Consider the following 22,119-nt stretch of genomic DNA (forward strand, 5'->3'; position numbering starts at 1 on the left):
TTTGAATGAGATAACATGCTGTCAACTTTGATCTTTGTTGACTATTTTAAACATAACTTTTCCCACAAACCTCCAAATGACGTGATTCTTTTTTTATTAGAAAATAGACTCAATTACTCTTTCCAATGATTACTAATTTGTGATTTTTGGGCATCTGAGTAGGTGCAGTTAATTCCTTAAAGTTAACGTTTTATACATTAATGTCACCTCTGACCTATGCTGGTTGTTTTGCTCATAACTTTCTTCACCGAACTCCAAATGAGTTGATTCTTGTTTTTTTTTAAATAACGCCAACCACAATGCGATGGAGCGAGAGTGAAATGGAGATGCAACTGCAACCAATGGAGCAAGAGCGAAGTCCAAAGAGAGAAATGTGCGGACAATGGTGGAGATACAACAATGTTCAAAGAGAGAAAAATCCAACTCAAATGGAGGACAGAGAGCATCGTTCAATGGTCGAGAGAGTGACGAGCAAAGGCAAAAAGGAAGAAGACGAGAGAGAAAAATTCAACTCAAATGATGGACTGAGAGCGTCATTCAATGGTCGAGAGAGAGTGACGAGTAAAGACATAAAGGAAGAAGACGAGAGAGAGTGGCGATGAGCGTCGTTCAATGGTCGAGAGAGAGTGACGAGCAAAGGCAAAAAGGAAGAAGACGAGAGAGAGTGACAAACAAAGCTAAAAAGGAAGAAGAGGGAAATCTGAAATGAAAGGGACATTCTGAATTTTCTTTCCAAATATGCTCTCCTCACCAAAAAAAAACTTTTTTCAAACCTTTTAAAAATCAACCAATGAAATTGCAACACGTGTAGTTGTCAAATAGTTGGCAAAATTTTGTTGTCAAAGAAACATTTTCCATATAATTTACATTTGACATATTTATTAGTGGAACATCTAACAAAAGCATTTAATTTACATCATACCACATTATGTGTAACAGGAAAGTTATAAAAATATTAAAGCAATTTATTACGTCAAAAAATTGTATGCTCAACTATCCCATTGCATTCGATAATAATATGAATATACACTAGTAGAAAAATGACATTTTATGACGACCTATTATATGACGGATAAAAATTATTGACCATAGTAGATTGACCGGTCGTAGAATTGTAATAAATTTAAGACATATTATAACGTAGTTATAAAAATCAGTCATAATATATAACATGATGATAAACTTGTAAATAATTTCAAAACATATTATAATAATTATAAATATCAGTCATAATATAAAAACACGGTTACAAACTTATAAATAAATTCAAAACATATTATAACGGTTACAAACTTATAAATAAGTTCAAAACATATTATAACGGAGTTATAGACATTTGTTATAATACGTGGGCGAAAAATTTGGATAATATATTATGCCTGGTTTTTAATATCTCTCGCGTTCTACTTGTGAACACCTAAAGACTTATTCCTTCTTTCTCGACGCCACACTTTGGCGGTATTGAGTCCTTCCACAGGCGCTTGCTTGACGCGATCTTCACACATAAACCCCAACTTCATCACAAGAGCCACATCTTCATTCAGCATTTCCTCTCTCGCGAGAAAGACTCTCATTTCCACAGATTCACTCGTTTCACTCTTGCGAGCATCTGAAGCTTCTCACTCTCTCGAGAGTTCTTAAGCCGTAAGTCCCCATTTCTCTTCATAGTTCTGCATTTTCGCTTCACTCATCATCCAACCACATCTACTGATAGGGTTTCTCACATACCTTCATATTTTTCGCCTTTACCTTCGATTCCACCGTTTGAAACATCATTTTCCACCGATTATAATCACATTCTACCGATTATAATTCCTTTCCACCGATTAAACGTTGATTTGAAGGATGTTGTTTCGGTCGAGGTTATCGCGGCAAGGGCAACAAACCTGGAGACAAATGTGGCGAGGCTATAGCACGATTTGATATCGGAGATGACTGCGTCGGAGGAGGCGAGGGCGGATGCTTCTGAATTGAGGAAGGATTTAGGGGAGAAGGAGTCGTTGGTTGAGTCTCTGTGGAAGGAACTGACAGCTTTGAAAAAAGTTGAAGGTAGAGGGTGCGGTTAGGGTTAGGGATTTGGAGAAAAAGATTGGAGTTCTGGAAACCAAGGAAATTGAGGAAAGGAACTAGAGGATTAGGTTCGAGGAGGAGATGAGAAATAGGGTTGATGAAAAGGAGAAGGAGATCAATGGTTTCAAACAGAAGTTGGTGAAATTGGAGAAGGTTACTACTGAGAAAATAAATCTGAGTTGGAAGAGTCGGTTAAGCAGAAATTGAAGTTGGAGGAGGCACTTAGAGAATCTGAGGAGAAAGTAGCGGCTTTGGAATCAAGTATTCTTCAATTGCGTGAGAAAATAAAGGAAGCTGAGAGGGTGATTTTATTGTTGAATGAGAAGGCGGTTGAGACTATTGAGAATATTGATAGAGGTGTAAATGGCATACATGATGAAGGGAAAGGATTAAAGTTGCAGTGGCCGGTGGTGGCAGCAGGGTCTACAAGAGCTGTTGTTGGCTACCGTAATACAGTATAAAACCATATACGAGACTAATCACATATTAATAATACTACAGATCAGTTCTACACACAACGAGATACTATCATGGTCGAACGGCCTTACATAATAGCAGGGAAATTAAAACCGCACACTAGCTACAACTAGATCGAACGGTTTACAAAGTGAACTTGTACCGAACGGTCTTACAAAAGGTGGAGCCAACAACTGACCGAACGTTCCTAAGGTTCGACCTTCACTTCCGCTTCTTCCAATGCTTCTTCTAGCAGCTTTTCTCCTTCTACTCACATCCACACGGATGATCATTGCAACAGGACAACAACCAAACGCACAACACAGACAAAAATGATAAACAGGGTGAGCTTATGCAATTTAATTAATTCAATAACAACATACAATGTTCATAATTAAATCAACCACACCAAATCATAATTCATACGTAAGGACATATAAAGACCGACCACTTGACTATGACTGTCCGGACTGTATGAATCCTGTGTAGCTACGACGTTTATGCACCCGGGTGATGTAGTAACTGGGATACCCTCAACAGCTGTCACTCAAGGTTAATCCGTTCCGTCCAAGTTAACCTTATGGACTAGGACCTCTTGTCATTCCCACACCTGACTTACTCCTCTCTACGTGAGAATGAGTAATCATGGAATATCAGGATAAACGCCCGCTAAGCTTTGCCCACATTCATACTTTACCAATCAATAACCACTTTCTGTGATATTCCTCCCTGGAATACTCTTTCATAACCAAACTATTTCATTCACATCAAATTTCAAATTCTCTTATACTTCATCATCAACATATTCAACTGAAATAAGATCACACTTTCTCATCATAACATAAGTACAACTGGACTAACACTTCTTAGAAACTAACATGACCGAACGCTATTTACGAATTTATCCACTTCAATAAACAGACCCCTAAGAGTTCAAACAGGACGCCACGAAGCCTAGGCCGAGTACTAAGACTCTAGGTCGAACACCTTTTAAAAACCAACACTATTTGACACCCAATACTAATACTGATGAGAAACTATGAAGTAACGAACGCTGTCGAGTTTGGCTGAAGACTCTTATTCTAAAAACAATAATAATAGATTACTGAAACGAGACCCAGCGCTTGGTTTAAGACCGAGCCCTGTAGAAAACCGTACACTATTGAACGAGCGCTGGTCCAAGACCAAATACTTATCAGGAACGAGCGCTACTGAGATCGAACGTTTGGTCCAAGACTGAACACTAATAAACTTACATAAAACGAATGAATATATATATATATATATATATATATATATATATATATATATATATATATATATATACAATTGCGCCACACTTATTTTTAATGAAAAATAACGATAACGTCTATGACTTTAAGTAGTATAGAATACATTAACTAAACTGTTTAGGAAGCCTAAATGAGAACTACACTTAGGCCGAACGCTTATATATATATATATATATATATATATATATATATATATATATATATATATATATATATATATATATATATATATATATATATATATAATATTATAACACTATCTTATGAACGAAATTCTCTCCAGAAGAAGAATTTAGTATAGACGGACGCTCAAAGGAAAACTGAACGGCTAATACTAACTCTCGGTCACAGTTTACCTAATTCTACCGAGTATTATAGAATGACTCTTAGACAATATCCCTAAAGCATGAGAAATCAGTTAAGACTATGCACTTCCATGAAGAATCGAACGATCACTAATGACGCTCGACCATACTACAACATTTACTCAAAATACTACAGTTTGAAGATCAAACCCTATCTCAACTCAGTTCACACCATTTATCAATCATCCATCCACACATCCAAACAAGCAGTAACACACATATTTTGTATTCATCAAATAATCAAACAACGTATCATGCAAACATATCAACGTTTAAAACAAGAATCTTAATCAAATTATATAAGCTTCCCTTACCTTTAACCGTAACCGAATGCTCACAGATGCAGAATAGAGCTCACCACTACCCAAGACTTTACGTTCGTCAGTCACGTTTTAGGAATACTAAACCAAACAGAAAACCAGAAACACTCAGAATAATACAATTTGCTCAAGCGACCAAAAATAGGGGTTTGCATGCGAGAATAAACGATCGTGCTAAAGAGAAAGAAACTCGCTGGCTTAGAACCACAAACCGATCGGTTTAAACGAAAGCTCTTGATGCCGAGAGAGTTCAAACGGTGCTTGAGAGGTGATCAGAAGAAGAAAATATGAGATTTTCTTAGAGAGAAGATGAAGGAGATTTAGAGAGAAGGACGAGAAAATGGTTTCAACCGTTTTGAGAAGAAAGAAAGCATTCAGAGAAGTGACATGACATTTGAAATTTGACATTAAATACTGCCGTCACTAAAAACCAAACGACCACTCTCCTGCAGCCACCTGTTTTCCATTAACTGAAACGCTGCCTCTCTCCTTAGCACTTGGCTCCCACTACTTGGGGTTTTTTAGTGGGTTTTAAATGGATTCTGACACTTTCTACTTTTTTTAAATTTTTTTGTAAATAATTTTTATTATTAAATTTTACATGTGATTTTTAATATATATATATATATATATATATATATATATGAATATTTTGATGCAAAATGATAATATTTTCATATTCAAATTTTAATTTATTAATCAAATAATTAAAAAAATTAAAAAAACATTTTTTTAATCTCAATAAAAAGATAACATATGCATTATATTAAAATATTATAATAAAATCTTTATTATGATATCATTATCATAGGGATGACCAAAACTTTGCGGGCACATGTATCCACGAATAAATCTGTAATGGATAGTTATTATCTGTAAATATTTATTACTCGTGGGTAACGAATAACGGATATTTTAATATTTTTTAAACGGGTCGGATACGAGTAGTATACTATCTGACCCGTGAGTATCCGTTACCCGAAAAAATAATAAAAAAATTAATTTATATATATTTTAATTAAAAAAATAAAATTATATTTTATTAGGTTAAAATTAAAATTTAATTTATATTATATATATATTATAATTTTATTTTAAAAATGTTGTAATTTTATTTTAAAAATGTATAAAATATTTTTTTTTAATTTTTTACGAGTATCTACGGATACCGCAAGATTTAAAATACTCGTAAATATTTTATAAGCTAAGTACTCGTAGGGCAGACAAATTGCAAGTCAGATTTTTGTTTGTAGGTTGATTGTAGGTAAACACTGCCCTGATCCGACCTGTTATGATCCCTAATTACCCAATTCATTCACTTGGTTCGGAAAGAAAAGGGACCGATTTCATTCACATGGTTATGAAATAAAAGGGACCCGCATATTGAAAATAGCACTGATAGGTCTGGTCCGTTGCGCAGAGAAACGGAGGGAGAAAAGAAAATTAATATCATTTTTGCATATTCAAGAGAATGAACTTGATTGAAATAAATTATATAAGTGTAAATGAAATTGAAACTTGTTTAAAAGAGAGACCAACTTAATACACTGTCCAACTTAATACACTGTCCAACTTAACACACTGACAAAATTAAAAAGAAAGAAAACAATTAAACTTATTTAATATTATTAAACTGTCACACAAACTGCATTTGTGATTGATCTATATGTACTCCAATTTTCGGATCTAGATAATATAAAAAATTATGTTCGATGAAATATTTGTAAAACTTTATATAAAAATTATTAAATACCAACATAATTGAAACTTATTACATCTTATTTGACAAACTATATAAATTTTGTAAAACATACATAATAAAAAAAAAAGGCAACATACAACTTATTCTACCTGATAGTGAATATATAAGCACATTAATTGAGTTTCAACTTATCATTTTCACCCACTTTTAATTACATGTATTGTCAAAGGTATTTTTCAAATCAATTTAAACTTAGTATTTGAAACAATAAAAATTATATTTCATGCAATTGATGATACATTTAATAATATATAATGATATTTTCACAACATTTTAACATTATTTATGTGTCATTCTGGGATTGGTCCATATTAATGTTTATGAATATTTATTATTGATTGTGAAGTAATTTTGGACGAATCACAGAATGACATATAAATGATGTTAAAATGTTGTCAAAGTATGATTATCTTTAATAATAATGTTATTCTCTCAATGGATAGTAATGTCTCCGAAAGTCACATCATATCGTAACACTTTTTCTTTCAATATGAAATTTGGTAGTAGGATGCTTTCTCTAACTTCTTTTTTTCAATCGTCAATTTTAAATAAAATATTGTTATTTTTCATTTATTATTTTTAAAATTTTATGACAGTATTATTTTTCCAATTGTATATTTGATTTAAATTGACATGTTGAGAAAAAAAGCTAGGTATGATAAAAGATGAGAAAATAATATAACATATATTTAAATCAGATAACCGAATGAAGTATATATAATAGATATCTCTCACTTAAAATTAGACTAGAAATTAAAAAATACTTTTTTTGATCTAGGTAAAAAAAAGTTGAAGACTTTCTCTCCAAATGTATACAGAAATAAAATGAATTACAAAACCATTACTAAGATACACGCAAATTTTGAATTCTAGACCTCAACCTAAACAACATTATCCATTTTTTATTTTAGTGGTGTTTAAAATTTTTATTTTAATAAATTATCGTTTAAATCGATCAAAATAACAGTAATGTCAATCATTTTAATATATAATGAAGTCTATATCATTAATTTAATTTTGAATTAAACCTATCATATATCAATAGTGGAAGTTTACATTACTTTATTTATGAAAAATAAAAGATTAAATATTTTATTAGTTCTTGAAAAATAGTTGATTAGTTTTAATTTGTATGAATAGTCGATTTAGTATAATAAGTATTATTATATTTAATTTTTATTTTTTGTTTTATGAATTTAAAATATTTCCTTAAGGACCATTTTAAGCAAATTAAAAACGGCACGTCGTTTCAGTTGTGAACTTGATAAACTTTTTGCCGTTTTGAATGGAAAACAAACGGCACTTACCTTAAGTTCTTCCTTTTCAATCATTTACTTTCTCCCTTCGCTCTTCAGTGCTTCAGAGTTTCACAAAGAAGAATCATGGTGTGGGGACTCTTCCCCGTTGATCCTCTTTCAGGTACCCATTTTGTCCAATGAACGAATATTGTTCTTATAAGAAACTGTTATACATCTTTTTACTTCTTTTTTGTAGGATTATAGGTTAATGACAGTTTCTGTTAACATACTATTGGTGCGCCAAAAAAAGTTATTGTATTTTTTATTTTTGAAAATTTGTGTGGCAGGTGAAGATAAGTACTATATTTTCAAAACTGGAATTTACAGAGTTGGTCGAAAAGGTACTGTAATTTGCCGTTCCTTCTGATTATTTTCAAAACTCTTGTCTTTTGCACATATTTAATGGTTAACAAATTATCTAAACAGTGTAGCTGAAGTGTTTGATTGATTTTCAATGCTAATTCTGAAAAGAGTATCCACATGGGACTCTTTTCCGGCATTGTAAAGTAACCTACCTTTGATAGAGTGAAAATGTTGAAATTGGGTATGAGTGTTTTTGTCAAAGACTGATTTGGAAGAAGGGCTTCCGGTATTAAGATGAGGGTTTTCCCGTGAGTGAATTTTACCTCTAACATGCACAACAATGACAAAAAACTTATCCCACCAGGGCTTCTAATACGCACGCACGCTCAGGAAAAACCCTTTACAGTTTGATGGGCTTCTAATCTGCATGTTTTCTTTGGACATTTTAGGAAAAAATTATTTGGTTTTCTATGTAGACCCTCAAAACTCTGTCGTGGTGCTGCAAGAACAAAATGTGATTGTTTTTCACAATAACTTGATCCAAAAACAGACCTTGTGCTGAATTTACAATTTGTTTACAAATTACTGTAAGGAGGGTAGTGGTAAAGGTCAAATTCCTGGCAACATGATCACAGAGACTCTTATACCACATCTATGACCGTTTAACCCAAGTTTGAATGTTATGCAGATGCCTTTTAATAATTTTTATCTCCAGTATTTTGTAGTCTGAATCATAAACTACAGCAATACATGTCATTGTCCAGATTTAGGACAGAACCATTAGTGAAGGACTGGTGCACTTGAAGCTAATTAACTGAAATAAAAACAAGTATAACAACAACAACAATAACCACAAAATGTTATTCCAATAAGTGGGGAGGTCTGTTGGCATTTGGCTCAATTAATGACCAAGGTTCTAGAGATATTATTTATCATGAGATCCTTCCTGACAACATATTTTGATGCTCCCTCTCTCCTCTTCGTAGGACTAAAATGCATGCAACTGAAATAAAGCAAATAAAGTAAACTAAATTTTAAAGCTAAAGTGCTGTCTCTATAGAGCAAAATGACATGGAGATGGCTCTCAGATTAGATTGTTATGACAAGTTTCTCCCATTTATTTTTCATTCACAAATTTTAAGCTTTTTCTTATGATGATTATTACGTATTATTGATTTTTTTGAATATCATGGTGACGCTTTGTATAAGCTTGCGTCTAACTTCTTACAGGTTGTGACGTGATAATCACTAAAGATAAAGGTGTTTCTCGGGTTCATGCAGAAATAGTTGTTAATACAATGAACCTGGTAAATCCTTTATCAAATGAATGTTCTCATTTCTCACGCAACATACATATTAGAGATTGCTCCAAGTATGGGACATTTATTAGCAAAAATGTTGGGCCGAGGAAAAAAGTTCATGAGCTACCAAACAAACAAACACCACTAGAGGATGGTGACTTTGTGTCTTTTGGCACTGGTAGCGCTACCTACAAGTATGTATGTCAACTATGTCTTCAATTTGCTTATATTCTTTTTGTGACGTTCACTTTTAATTTTAGAAATTACTGTTGCAGTACCTTTCTAGATTTGAGTTTGTATCTATATGTACACTCATCGCATAACGTTTTTCTTTCATCATATGTCTGCTTAAATGCTTTCAAATTTAATCTGACAGGTTTTGCCACGTACCCCTCGTTTTTTTCATCTGTTCCTCAAATAAAGTGGATCAATCCCTTCAAGAGAAAATTTCATCAATTGGTCAGTGCTGGAAAGAATATGTGAAGGTTCTTCAGTTCTTATAATTCATGAATGCTTGCTGTGTAATTGCATTGAAATTATGTTGTTACTTGCACATGATATTGTATTTACTTAAAACTATTAAAGAAGCAAACGCAGAGTGATACAGCCCAAATATTTGTTGGCCAAACAATATATTGGACAAAGAAACAAAAGAGCAAAGGAAATGGGGACAAGTTTATATTAGGAGAAAAAAATAAAGGGGCTGAGGTGGACATAATTAGTTAGAGAGAGAAAAATTGGAGGATCCTAGAAGATTTCCCTTTTTGTTATTACCTTTATAGTGTTAGGGGAGTGTGTGGGGGTGGACATTCTGTTTTGAACAAAATTAGAATGGAGAGTACCTTTTTGGTCTCTTAAGGAGCCTAGTTCTGGGCAGTAGGGTTATTCCTTCTGTTTTTGCCTTGATTTCAATGAAATAGGATCTATGATCCTTTCTTTATTCTCTTTTCCTCTTATTTTATTACTTGTCCTGTGGTTTCCTATCATTTCTAGTCCGACCTGCCGGATTACTTCATTAGAGGGTGAATGGTTAACACTCGAGCAGACAGCAAAAAACAAGGGGAACCAGTGGTTTCGGGAACTATGGAGGATAGGGTAGGGTATGTTGAAGAAGTTATTCGAATGAAAGCGATCATGGAAGAGTTGCATTTGCAAGCATCTCAGAATCATTCAGCACTAGAAGAGATGGGAAAAGAAGCTGCAGAAAATCAAACAAAAATGATGGAGTTGATGACGAGGAGTTTTGAAAAGAGGATTAATGAAGAGGGTGAAGTTCGGTGGGAAACAAAAAAACAGAGACTAAGGAAAACACCAAGGTTGGAGCGAGTCTAACAGCCTTAGAAGGGGATGCTCTGGCGGAGTTTCGACAATCAGTAAAAAGGATTGAGTTACCAACATTCAATGGCGATGACCTTGCGGGATGGATTTCGAGAGCGAAGATTTACTTTAAGGTTCAGGAGACCAGCGAGATGGTGAAAGTAAATTTGTCTCATTTGTGCATGGAAGGAGGGACAATCCACGTTTTCAACTCGTTGTTAAACAATTATGAGGTGCTGTCATGGGATAATTTGAAGGAGTTGCTTGAATGTTACGGAGGAATGGGGGAAGGGAGTGTATATGATCAATTGACAACGTTGAATCAAACAGGGAGCATGGATGAATATATTGGACGATTTGAATGCTTGATCGCCCAAATTCCTAAACTCCATGATGAGCAATATTTCTCATATTTTACCCATGGGCTACGGGAGGAGGTCCGAGCTAAGGTGCGAAGCTTACATATCGCAAACCCTCTAACCAGAGGACACTTGATGAATGTTGCTCGTGCTATTGACTTGGAGGTGTCTGGACGAAACAGAGGGTGGCATAGGCGGAACGAGGCGCAGACAATAGGAGGTGATAATTTGGGTCACAAAACCGGATCCAACATAATAGGACGAGTGGGTCAAAAAGGGTATGGAGCTAATGGCTGGAGTAATGGGTTAGGCCCAAACTGGAAGGGTGGTGCAAATGATAAGGGGTTAGGGGGAGCACGTGAGAGGGGCATGCGTCACTTATCTTATCAAGATTTGGTGGATAGGAAAAAGAAAGGGTTGTGTTTCAAGTGTGGTGGGCCATATGGGCCAAATCATCAATGCCCAATTAAACAATTAAGGGCCATAGTGGTCGAAAATGAGATTCAGGTTGAGGTTGAAGATGAAGAAGGAACCCTAAAAAGTGACGGCGAGGGTGAAACTAAGGAAGTCGATGGAGTTTGTAGTGCCATCGGTTTCTTCGTGCTGGAGAAAGAGACTCGAGATGCGCCCAGAACGATGAAACTAAAAGGAATGATCAAAGGAGTACCTCTTCTCATTTTGATAGATTCTGGAGCGTCTCACAACTTCGTTTCGAGAAGGTTAGTGAAAGCAATGGAATGGGAGTGGAAAAATACGCGGAGGATGCGTATATTGATGGGAGATGGGCATCAAACAGAAACAACAGGGGTTTGTCGGGGGTTGAAGATTGTTCTTGAGACAGGGGAGTTCGTAGTGGATGCATTTTTATTCGAACTTGATGATATTGATCTTATCCTTGGCATGGCATGGCTGGAGTCGTTGGGAGAGATGTGGGTAGATTGGAAGAAGCAAATCATGAAGCTTAATTTGGCCCAAGGGATTAAAGTGCTTAGAGGGACAAAGCAAAGCAAATCCTTGAGTTCTAGTCTTTGCAAGTTTGAAATCGAAGGGGAGGCTAAGAAAGAAGAAGAAACAAATCAAACGTTGTTGGAAAAATTAAAACAGACGTTGGGGTCAATATGGAGATGTGTTCAAGGACCCAGAAGGTCTACCTCCAAAACGCCAAAAGAAGCATTGCATTAACCTGCTCCCCGGAAGTGCATCAGTTAACGTGAGGCCTTACAGGTATGCGTTTCACCAGAAAAATGAGATAGAGAATCAGGTTCATTCATTGCTGGTAGTGGGGCATGTTCGGCATAGTCAGAGTGCTTTTTCTAGTCTGGTAATCCTGGTGAAAAAGAAAAGCAATCGTTGGCGCATGTGTGTGGACTATAGAGCATTGAACAAGGTGACAGTACCTGACAAGTTCCCAATCCCAGTAATTGAAGAGCTCTTGGACGAGTTGCATGGAGCTAAGTATTTTTCAAAATTAGATCTCACTTCAGGGTATCATCAAGTCAGGATGAGGGAGCAAGACATAGAGAAGACGACCTTCCAAACCCATGAGGGACATTACAAGTATTTGGTAATGCCCTTCGGACTCATGAACGCGCCATCAACATTTCAAGCTTTAATGAATGGAGTTTTTAAGAAGATGCTGAGAAAGGGAGTCCTGGTATTTTTTTATGACATTGATCTATGGAAAGGATTGGGAAGAGCATCTAACAAATCTCACTAAGGTACTACAGCTGTTAAGGGAGAATGTTTTATTTGCAAATAAAGAGAAATGTAGTTTTGGAAGAAGTAGTGTTAACTACCTGGGGCATGCGATATCAGAGAAAGGAGGTTTTGTAGATCCTGAGAAGGTAAGAAGTGTGATTGATTGGCCTGTGCTGAAGAATGTAAAAGGGGTGAGGGGCTTCTTAGGCCTCACAGGTTATTATACGAAATTTGTGAGGAATTATGGAAACATTGCGCTCCCCTTAACTGAACTGACGAAGAAAGATAACTTTAGTTGGAATGAAAATGCCCAAAAAGCTTTTGATGAGTTGAAGAGATTGATAACAACTGCTCCATGTCTCTGTTTGCCTAACCTTGAGAAGGAATTTGAACTTGAGTGTGATGCATCAGGTACTGGGGTTGGGGCCATTTTGATGCAGGACAGACAACCAATCACTTACTATAGCAAGGCTCTAAGCCCCAAGAATCTGTCCAAATCAGCGTATGAGGAAGAATTGATGTCGTAGTTCTATCCATTGAACATTGGAGGCCATATTTGCTTGGGGGGAAATTTAAGGTTTTTTCTGATCAGAGAAGCCTCAAACAACTTCTGCAGTAGCGCATCACAACAAGGAGCCAACAGAATTGGGTAGCAAAATTATTGGGGTATAACTTCGAAATAGTTTACAAGTCGGGTTGTGAAAATAAAGGTGTTGATGCACCATCTCGGAGTAAGGATGCTGCAGATTTAAGAAAAGTGGTCACAAAGCCAATTTGGATGGATTATCCTGCAATAGTTGATGAGGCGCATAAGGATGGGGAGTTGGTGGAGATCATTACAACACTGAAAGAGGGAAGAGTTGAGGGTAAGTATGCAGGATTCAACTATCAACAAGATGTACTACAGTATAAAGGCAGGTTAGTTATTTCATCTCAATCACCTTGGATTCCTGAATTGTTGAAAGAGTTGCATGCATCTCCCCAATAAGGACATTCTGACTTCTACCGAACCTATAGAAGGGCTACTGCGAACTTATACTGAAAGGGGATGAAGGGGGATATCATGAAATTTGTTCAAGAATGTGACACATGTCAATGTCAGAAATATGTAACTGCTGTCCCAGGAGGATTGTTACAGCCGATGCCAATTCCGGAAGAAGTATGGGAGGACATAAGCTTAGATTTTATTACAAGCTTACCAAAATCAAAGGGTTTTGATACGGTATTGGTGGTGGTTGATAGACTTACAAAATATAGTCATTTCATTCCAGTAAAACATCCTTTTACTGCTAAGAGTATTGCTGAGATTTTTATCAGAGAAGTGGTTTGTTTACATGGGGTACCTAAATCAATGGTCAGTGACAGAGATCCTACATTTATAAGTGCTTTTTGGAGGGAATTTTTCAGGCTGCAGGGGACCAAGTTAAGGATGAGTTCAGCGTATCACCCACAAACAGATGGTCAAACGGAAGTGACCAATCGATGCTTGGAGACATACCTACATTGTTTCATCACTGATCAACCGAAAGTGTGGATTAATTGGCTGTCGTGGGCAGAATTGTGGTTTAACACTACTTACCATGAATCTATAGGAACTACACCCTTTGAGGTAGTTTATGGGAGGCCTCCTCCAAGAATTATCCGAGTTGTAAGAGATGTGAAAGTAGAGGCAGTTCAGCGTGAATTAATTGATAGAGATGAAGCTATTCGTCAGCTGAAGGGACACTTGGTGCGTTCCCAGGATCGTATGAAGGCACAAGCAAACAAACATCGAAAGGAGAGAAGTTTTGAGATAGGGGACATGGTGTTTCTTAAACTGAAACCTCACAGGTAACACTCTGTTATTTCTCGCATCAGTCCTAAGCTTAGTGCAAGGTACTATGGACCTTTTGAAGTCATTGAAAGGGTTGGAGAAGTAGCTTATCGGTTGCAGTTACCACCCAATTCAAAAATACACCCTGTGTTTCATGTTTTGTTGCTCAAGAAGGCCATTGGGGAGTATAAAACAGCAGAAGGACTGCCAACAGGGCTAGAAGAGGACCAATCAGAGATGTGGTTACCCCAGAATGTGTTGGCTACTAGAAGCATACTCAAGGAGGGAGAAAGGGTTAACCAATGGCTGGTGCATTGGCTGGGAAAAACAGCAGAAGAAGCAACGTGGGAGGATGAGATGTCAATGAAGGTCCAATTTCCAACCTTTAGTCTTGAGGACAAGACTATCTTTCAAGAGGGCGGTATTGATACAGCCCAAATATTTGTTGGGCCAAACAATATATTGGACAAAGAAACAAAAGAGCAAAGGAAATGGGGACAAGTTTATATTAGGAGAAAAAAATAAAGGGGCTGAGGTGGACAGAATTAGTAGAGAGAGAAATTGGAGGATCCTAGAAGATTTCCCTTTTCATTATTACCTTTATAGTGTCAGGGGAGTGTGTGGGGGTGGACATTCTGTTTTGAACAAAATTAGAGTGGAGAGTACCTTTTTGGTCTCTTAAGGAGCCTAGGTCTGGGCATGAGGGATATTCCTTCTGTTTTTGCCTTGATTTCAATGAAACAGGATCTGTGATCCTTTCTTTATTCTCTTTTCCTCTTATTTTATTACTTGTCCTGTGGTTTCCTATCACAGAGCTAGTGGAAATTTGTGCTAGAAGCAGTGTTTACTGTGTGATAAGCGACCTTTGGTTTGAAAGGCATCTATTAATGTTCCTTTTATTCTATCCCATGCTAGTTGTGCAGTTTTGATATTATGAAATGCCTAAATTTTTGTAGTTTCAACTTTCAACTAACACAACCTATCATTTTGAGAAGAAACTGATAAATATGTTGGAATGGAAGTAGAGTTTGCATATCTTTGATGGTAACTTGGTATTATGTAAATTTAAATTATAATGTTCAGAAAAGCTCTATCTTGCTACATAAGGTGTACTAGACTCAATTTATTCTGAAAAACTTCACGCTATGTTGTGACATGAGCTATAAATTTAATGTGCTTTCCCTTCCAAACAGGAAAAATAATTATTTTTTGGAAGCACTAGACTAGACTGTTGTTTTCAAGTGAATGCTGGATATTGACCAACTAATACATTCAATGTAGGTGCTAGTTTTACTCATACCTTAGGTGAAGGGTGCACACATGTACTGGTAGATCAACTCATGCCGTTGAAGAAGGATCTTGTTGATGCTATTGTGGCAAAAAAATCTTGTGTTCTTAATAATTGGCTTGAGGTATTTAAGCATTTTGGTTTGCATTTTTGTTCTTAACTTTTCATTTATCTGTCACACTCAAGTGATCACGTGTATTCACAGTTTGATAGCATGAAGGTTAGTTTCTTATGTACTTGTTGTATTTGAATTTTTTTATCTTATGCTTTATTATTTTTTAACATGTCCTTTTAAAATCTTTAAAGATTGACATAGCATTGTACGACAGTAGACTAGGTTATGTAAAAGGAGAGCTGATGTACTGGATTTAATGCTGGAAGATTCTTTTATAGTTTACACAGCAATGATATATTTAGATCTCTGTTATCTTCTAAAATTGTCAGAATGATTTGCTGAGAATCAATTCAAGAATAAGTTACAATCATAAGTTTATAATCATAACTTTTCATGTAGCTATGGACCATTCTCTTCATATAAGAGTCTCATGATCTGGTCTACTTTAAAGGTTAGATAGTGCACTGAGAGTACGAAATTTTTTACATGTTTCGCTAGTTATTTTGTGTTTGCTAAAAGCATAGACCCTGAACTGTAAGCCAGAATTTGTATTCCAAGTCGTGACCTATGGTAATTGTATTAATTATTGCTTATATGTAAAACCATAGAATGATAAAATTCATTTATCATAACAAATCATCAAGCGTAAACATTAATTATAGTCTTGAATTGTGAGATTTGATTGAATGATTTGGTCTGCAACCAGTAGAGAACTTTTTCTTGTGTTTGAATTTTAACCAGTGACTGTTTTTCCTTTGTAGGTTTTTGCAGAAAAGAATATTAGCATCGAAATTCCTAGCTGTCATTCGTGAGTATTGCTTTGACTTTATAGTTTGGTAATGCTACCTTTATATTCCATGACCTTGTGACCAGTTTATTTAACTGAAGAAGCTTTCCTTTTCTTCTCTATTTCCTCTTCTTTCTCAAGTAGATATATTCCAACAGTGTCAGTGGATGGGGAATCTATAAAAATTGCCGACCCCAGATCGCGTGAAGATTGTTTGAAAGGATACACTTTTTTGTTGGAATCTGAGCATTTGGTACTTGTAATTCAAAGTCTTTTATACTCACTGTAAACCCAACTTAAGTATTACAGTACTAGCTAGTTTTGAGATTTCCATATTTAAATAATATGCCGATACATTTTCTGTACTTTATTCTTGGAACTTTTTTTTAATGTTCATACGTAAATATGCTGGAGGTTTTGATACTCTAAGATGGAAACATCTTCATAATTTTGAAGCATAGCTCATCTTGACAGGGTTATTCTCTTAATTCTTCTTCCTGCTTGCAGTATAAATTTCAGTATCAACTAAAATCTTTATTGGAAGTGGCTGGTGCAAAAGTTGTTTCCTCCGGAGAGTTTTGTTCAATTAGTCAAGTATGTATTTCATTTCTATCTTTTCTATATATTAATTTTTGTGTGTGAATGATATAGTTTTGATTAAAAGGAATTACGGGTAGACATAACATTAAAATTGAGGTTTTGGGACATGTTGAAATCAAAGGGGTATATGAATAATACAGAGTTGCATTGCAATTTTAGTAACGAACAGGAGAAAATTGACGCAGTGGGAAAAATTAAAGATGTCATTATAGGTTCTAAAGTTTGACTATATCAGTTCAATATCATAAAATGATGGTTAATTAATGAAGATAACACACATAGGATATGAGCTAGGTGGTTGAAATGGATAAGTACATCATGATGGGTTATTTGTGACTGCAAATTGCATATGAAGCTCAAAGGTAAATTTTTTGGTATCACTTCTAACATGGTATCAGAGTCATGGTTAGAGCCTATCCTAGCGAGTTTTAAGTGGGCATTCTATTCTTCTACTCCACCCGCTATCGGGCCGTTATCGGATCACCCAATTTCTACTATCACGCACGAGATGTCTATACCTCGGCGTGAAGGGGATGTGTTGGAAGTCCCACATCGACTACAGATAAGGCCAAATTATAATATATAAGTGAGGTGCAAACCTCACCTTACAAGCCGGTTTTGTGGGGTTGAGTTAGGCTTAAAACCCACTTTCTAATAACCGTAAAGGCCGAACAGTGGAAGGCATGGAGAGGTTAGGCCGAACGGTGGACAAAAGGGGAAGTGAGGCCGAACGGTAGGAGGCGGGGAGCGACCAGGCCGAACGGTGGGAAGCAGAGAGAATATTCAGTATAAGTTAATTAGAGTAAATAAATATATATTCAGGAAAATATTCAATATAAGATATTTATAATTAAGGATATATGTTAGGATAATATATGGGGAGATATTTATATTAAATATAGGGATATTTATATTAAATACAGATATATTCTAGGGAAATATTTAATAAGAGATGGGCGGGAAATAATTAGTATAAATAAAGTTAAAGTCTAGGGTTAAATATATGTTTTTGATTGTGAGTTTTGTAAGAGAGGTTAGGCTCTCAGATAATTGACGGAGACCCTGCTCCCAGTTATTGTTTGTTTCCTTTGATACATTTATTTCCATTTAATAAAGAGGTTTATTCAGCGTTTCACCATTGTTTATTGTCTGTGTGAGAGGTTGTGTTAGGCAAGTTTACGTACTCATGTACGTAACAGATTCTCACGTGTTTCGTGTAGGATTCAAATTATGGAGAGGATGATCGTGTGGTTTGTGTCATCCCAGAAGGACCAGCATGCAAGTCAAATCTCTTTGTTAAACTGAGTTCCTCACTTAGAGTCAGTGAGATGGATATAATTTGTGCTGCTCTGAGTGGACAGCTAGATATGTCTATTTTGAAATCACCATGCAGTAAGTATTACTATTCTCTATATTTCAAGTAATATATTTGCACGGTCTAAAACTTTGTTTTCCTCTCCAAAAATGAAGAGCCCAAATCAGTAAATATTTTAAAATTATTTTTCTTCCCTTTGTTATGCCTTTGTTTGCTGCTGCTGAGTGTAAAATTATGTTTGAGGCTCCGCAAAAGGGGGATGAAGTTGGCTATAAGAGGGAAACTGTTTAATCAAAGACTTTCAAACTAATTTTGGTTTGCTGGTACTAATAAGTTTTGTTATATGTATTCTGTTTTATGCATACTGAAAAATCAATGTTTCACAGGAGGTAACTTCCATTTATTTATTGCATTATTGTCTAAGTTGGAATGTCTATATTATCAAACTAATGATGAATTAATATGATTCTGCTATCGCTTCTCCATGATTTCTTTTTAAGTGTGACTTGGGTCTAAGAAAAGGGGGAGGGGAATGAAATAGTGTTATGGCATTGCCAACTTTTAGGCCTTGTTCTTTTGAGTGGATTTGAGAGGATGGATTTGAGGGGATTTGAGAGGATTTGAAGATAATTTTTTTTGTCGTTTATTTGAATGAATTTGAAGGTAAATAAAAGTGAATTTGAAAATAATTTTTTTTAATTTGTCATGTCCATACAATTCTATACTAATTCTCACAAATTTTATTTCCAAATTCACTCTCATTTACCTCCAAATTCACTCAAATAAACGACAAAAAATATTATCTTCAAATCTTCTCAAATCCCCTCAAATCCATCCTCTCAAATCCACTCAAAAGAACAAGGCCTAGAGAAATTGCCCATCTCAATTTTCATCTTCTCAGATGAAGAATCTCTTCTGGGTTTTTTATTAATCAAAATCACTTTTCATGAAACCAAGTAACAAAATGAACACATTTGCAGTAATGACATGGGCACTTGAAAATATAAGAACCGTTTTGATTTCTTAGTTGGTTGATCACCTCATCACTGAATACACACACATGTGCACACACTTACATGTAATTACATATTATTGCAGGGAATAAATTAACTAACTAAATGTGAGATTCTACAATACCATCCCTAATTGTAGGGATGTAAATTAGCATATTATCTTATATAAATTAGCATGTTATCTTAAATAAATTTGTACTTCAGTGTTCCAATAACAAGCACTGTGTTGTTGCAGTACTTGTTTCGTCATCATGCTCTACAGATGAGACAATTGTTGCAGATTCAGATACTGAAGTTGAAACAGCCACGTCGGCCCGCTCCACTGAGGCATTCAGCAATGACAATAATGTAAAATATGAAAAAACAGAAGAAATATATGATGAATCTTACGCTTTGGATAAGAGAAAACATGAAAGTATAGAGGCATCCTCAGATGATGTTTTAACCAGATTGCATGACATTAAACGTGCAAAAACAGAAACATCTTTGGATGGTGCTTCTGTCAGATCACATGCCATCAACTTCGGGAATGATAACGATGGTGTCAAAGTAAAGAAAGACAAGGTTGATGATAATGAAACTGGAAATTCAGATGTTGTTTACAGCCAAAATTTAATTGTTCGAGATACAGACATACGGAATAGCATAAGCAGTTCACCAAACAGCAGTTTTCCAAATTTTAAATGTTTCAGAAAGGTATGTAGTTGTGATGCCGTATCTCAGCTTTAAAAAGTGCTTATCGTTGAAAATTGAAACCAAACATGTTTTGGTTTTGTAATTAAATTTTATCTTGACAACTAAATACCTAAAAACCTTGTTGCTTCATGCAATGGCAATTATTAAATTTTAAAATATATTATTAGTGTCATGGTTCATGAAACCTGTGCCTACCCTGACCACTTTTCTTTTAAATGGAATTTCAGGCACACACTCAGTCTGGTAATAGCTTTGACAATCTTGTTCCATTTTCAAAATATCCATACAAGTAAGAATAATACTAAATCTGATGTATTTTGACCAAAAGTTTAGCTAGCCTATGCTTCATTCCTTTTCTCCTAGTGATAGGTTATTTGATAGTTCATTTTTTTTACTTCCCCAGGGATTCTGACTGTGGGGATGATGAAATGTCTGAGTTAGCGAAGGAGGAGAAAAGGCGAAAGAAAATGGAAGCTGTCGCAGATGACCTATTTAATAATGATAAGGTGAGTCTAATACTCCTCCGATACCCCAGAGAGAGATCTGGTCCATACAAATCTTGATTTTTGAGTATCTACCTTAACCTTTTACGTGTCCTGTTTCAGGCAAGGAAACGAGCCACAGCTGGTTCACGAGGCACTGTTGGTTCTCTTCGTAGCATTCTTTCTTCATGAAGGTAATGATGAAACTTGAAATTAGTGCAAAAATTTATAAAAATAATATCTAAACCATTAATATGACAAGGGTCTGATGTGATAAATGCTGGAAGTATAACACCACTTGGCATTACACAGATAAAAGAATAAAGATTTATTTTACAATTCCGACCAAGAACACAGAAGAAAATGGGTTCACTATTTAGCTAGGTCATTTATCCATTTTGATTGAGTATTCTTTCAGTTGCTTCTAGGCCTCATGCAACAAATAGATTTAAATGTGAATATTTGGTCAATCTGTCCTGGTTTCATTTCATAATATATTTGGTCTTTTGCTTTTTCCAAATGTGTGGCACTTGATTAAATAATAATATAGGAATGTTAGCAACACTCTTTTAAACACTCCCATAATATATTGTGCTACTGTGCCATTTTTTTCCTCTGAAGTGGGCATGATGAAATGCTATAGCAGAGATTTGTCCAAAGACGTGGCTTCAAAGATGCTGCTCACTTGATGCCAGTTTCAACTGAAGGTTGAGTTTTTCACTTGTCTGGGTTTTGATCGAGAATGAAGTGAGGTTATTGACCATATATGGTGACACTCTTCCTCTTATATTTGAGTGGGCTCTTGAAGGATCTATCTAGTGACCCTTGTTAGCATATGAAGTAAACCAAGAGTTGATATTTCAGAGAAGTGATATGATCATGTCTTTATCTTGGATAGTGAAACAATATCATGTGGTGTGTGTCGATATAAAACACATTTTACGAATGAAACTTTGTACGGAAATCCTAGACACTGTAAATCTTATTTATTCTCTCGACATACCATGTTGCTGCAACTTTCCTATTCTTTTGGTCCTGCTTACTGTAGAAGTGGGATTAGAAGAACTATATCTTACTTAAACGTCAAAAAAAGTTAGAATAATAATTCTGTCGAGTTTAACCACGAGGATTGTACGTATTTATTGAATTTGATTGAAATTTTATTTATCTTGTAAAGTTTTTTCGCAGTTATTCAAACATCATAAGTTATCACACAAGTTAGTATATTTTATTCGCTTTTGTATTCATTAATACCAATACGTTTGATAAAAATAACTTCAATCAGACAATACCGCAATCCGATACAAGTTTTGGATTAACTAAAGTTTTGATTTTAAAACGGTAAAGAATTGTGTTTAATGTTAAACCATTGTTCAAAGAATTCTTCTTTGAGCCAAGGAGATAAAAATCATTTGAGTGTAAGATCAACTATGCGTCCTAAAACTGATCAGACCTTATATACCAGCGTT

At 35.3% G+C, this 22,119-nt stretch overlaps 1 protein-coding gene and 1 pseudogene across 6 annotated transcripts; both read left to right on the forward strand.

Annotated features, from left to right (window-relative positions):
* Positions 1 to 299: 299 nt before the first annotated feature.
* Positions 300 to 2,531, forward strand: LOC108336629 (peroxisomal and mitochondrial division factor 2-like; annotated as a pseudogene).
* Positions 2,532 to 7,557: 5,026 nt separating this feature from the next.
* Positions 7,558 to 21,773, forward strand: LOC108338577 (nibrin homolog). 6 transcript variants are annotated; one of them, XM_052880574.1, is made up of 14 exons: positions 7,558 to 7,684; positions 7,851 to 7,904; positions 9,097 to 9,361; positions 9,544 to 9,626; positions 15,636 to 15,766; positions 16,519 to 16,565; positions 16,686 to 16,803; positions 17,052 to 17,138; positions 18,365 to 18,536; positions 19,708 to 20,168; positions 20,396 to 20,457; positions 20,572 to 20,674; positions 20,774 to 20,844; positions 21,272 to 21,773. In XM_052880574.1, exons 1-13 carry the CDS (start codon positions 7,648 to 7,650, stop codon positions 20,840 to 20,842), a joined length of 1,689 nt encoding a protein of 562 aa, XP_052736534.1. In that variant the 5' UTR covers positions 7,558 to 7,647; the 3' UTR covers positions 20,843 to 20,844; positions 21,272 to 21,773. The 6 variants fall into 6 exon arrangements, with proteins under 6 accessions (XP_052736534.1, XP_052736536.1, XP_052736535.1 ...); XM_052880576.1 differs by having other exon boundaries at positions 21,294 to 21,773; XM_052880575.1 differs by having other exon boundaries at positions 21,297 to 21,773.
* The last annotated feature ends 346 nt before the right edge of the window (positions 21,774 to 22,119 follow it).

This window comes from Vigna angularis, chromosome 7 (assembly GCF_016808095.1).
Source record: "Vigna angularis cultivar LongXiaoDou No.4 chromosome 7, ASM1680809v1, whole genome shotgun sequence".
Classification (NCBI taxonomy): domain Eukaryota; kingdom Viridiplantae; phylum Streptophyta; class Magnoliopsida; order Fabales; family Fabaceae; genus Vigna; species Vigna angularis.

What these genes read in the sequence shown, in the direction of transcription:
- LOC108338577 (XM_052880574.1), top strand. Translation starts at nt 7,648, where the DNA reads ATGGTGTGGGGACTCTTCCCCGTTGATCCTCTTTCAG. An exon ending in CCCCGTTGATCCTCTTTCAG is followed by an intron (nt 7,685 to 7,850) that starts GTACCCATTTTG and finishes TTTGTGTGGCAG; the next exon opens with GTGAAGATAAGTACTATATT. An exon ending in ATTTTAAATGTTTCAGAAAG is followed by an intron (nt 20,169 to 20,395) that starts GTATGTAGTTGT and finishes ATGGAATTTCAG; the next exon opens with GCACACACTCAGTCTGGTAA.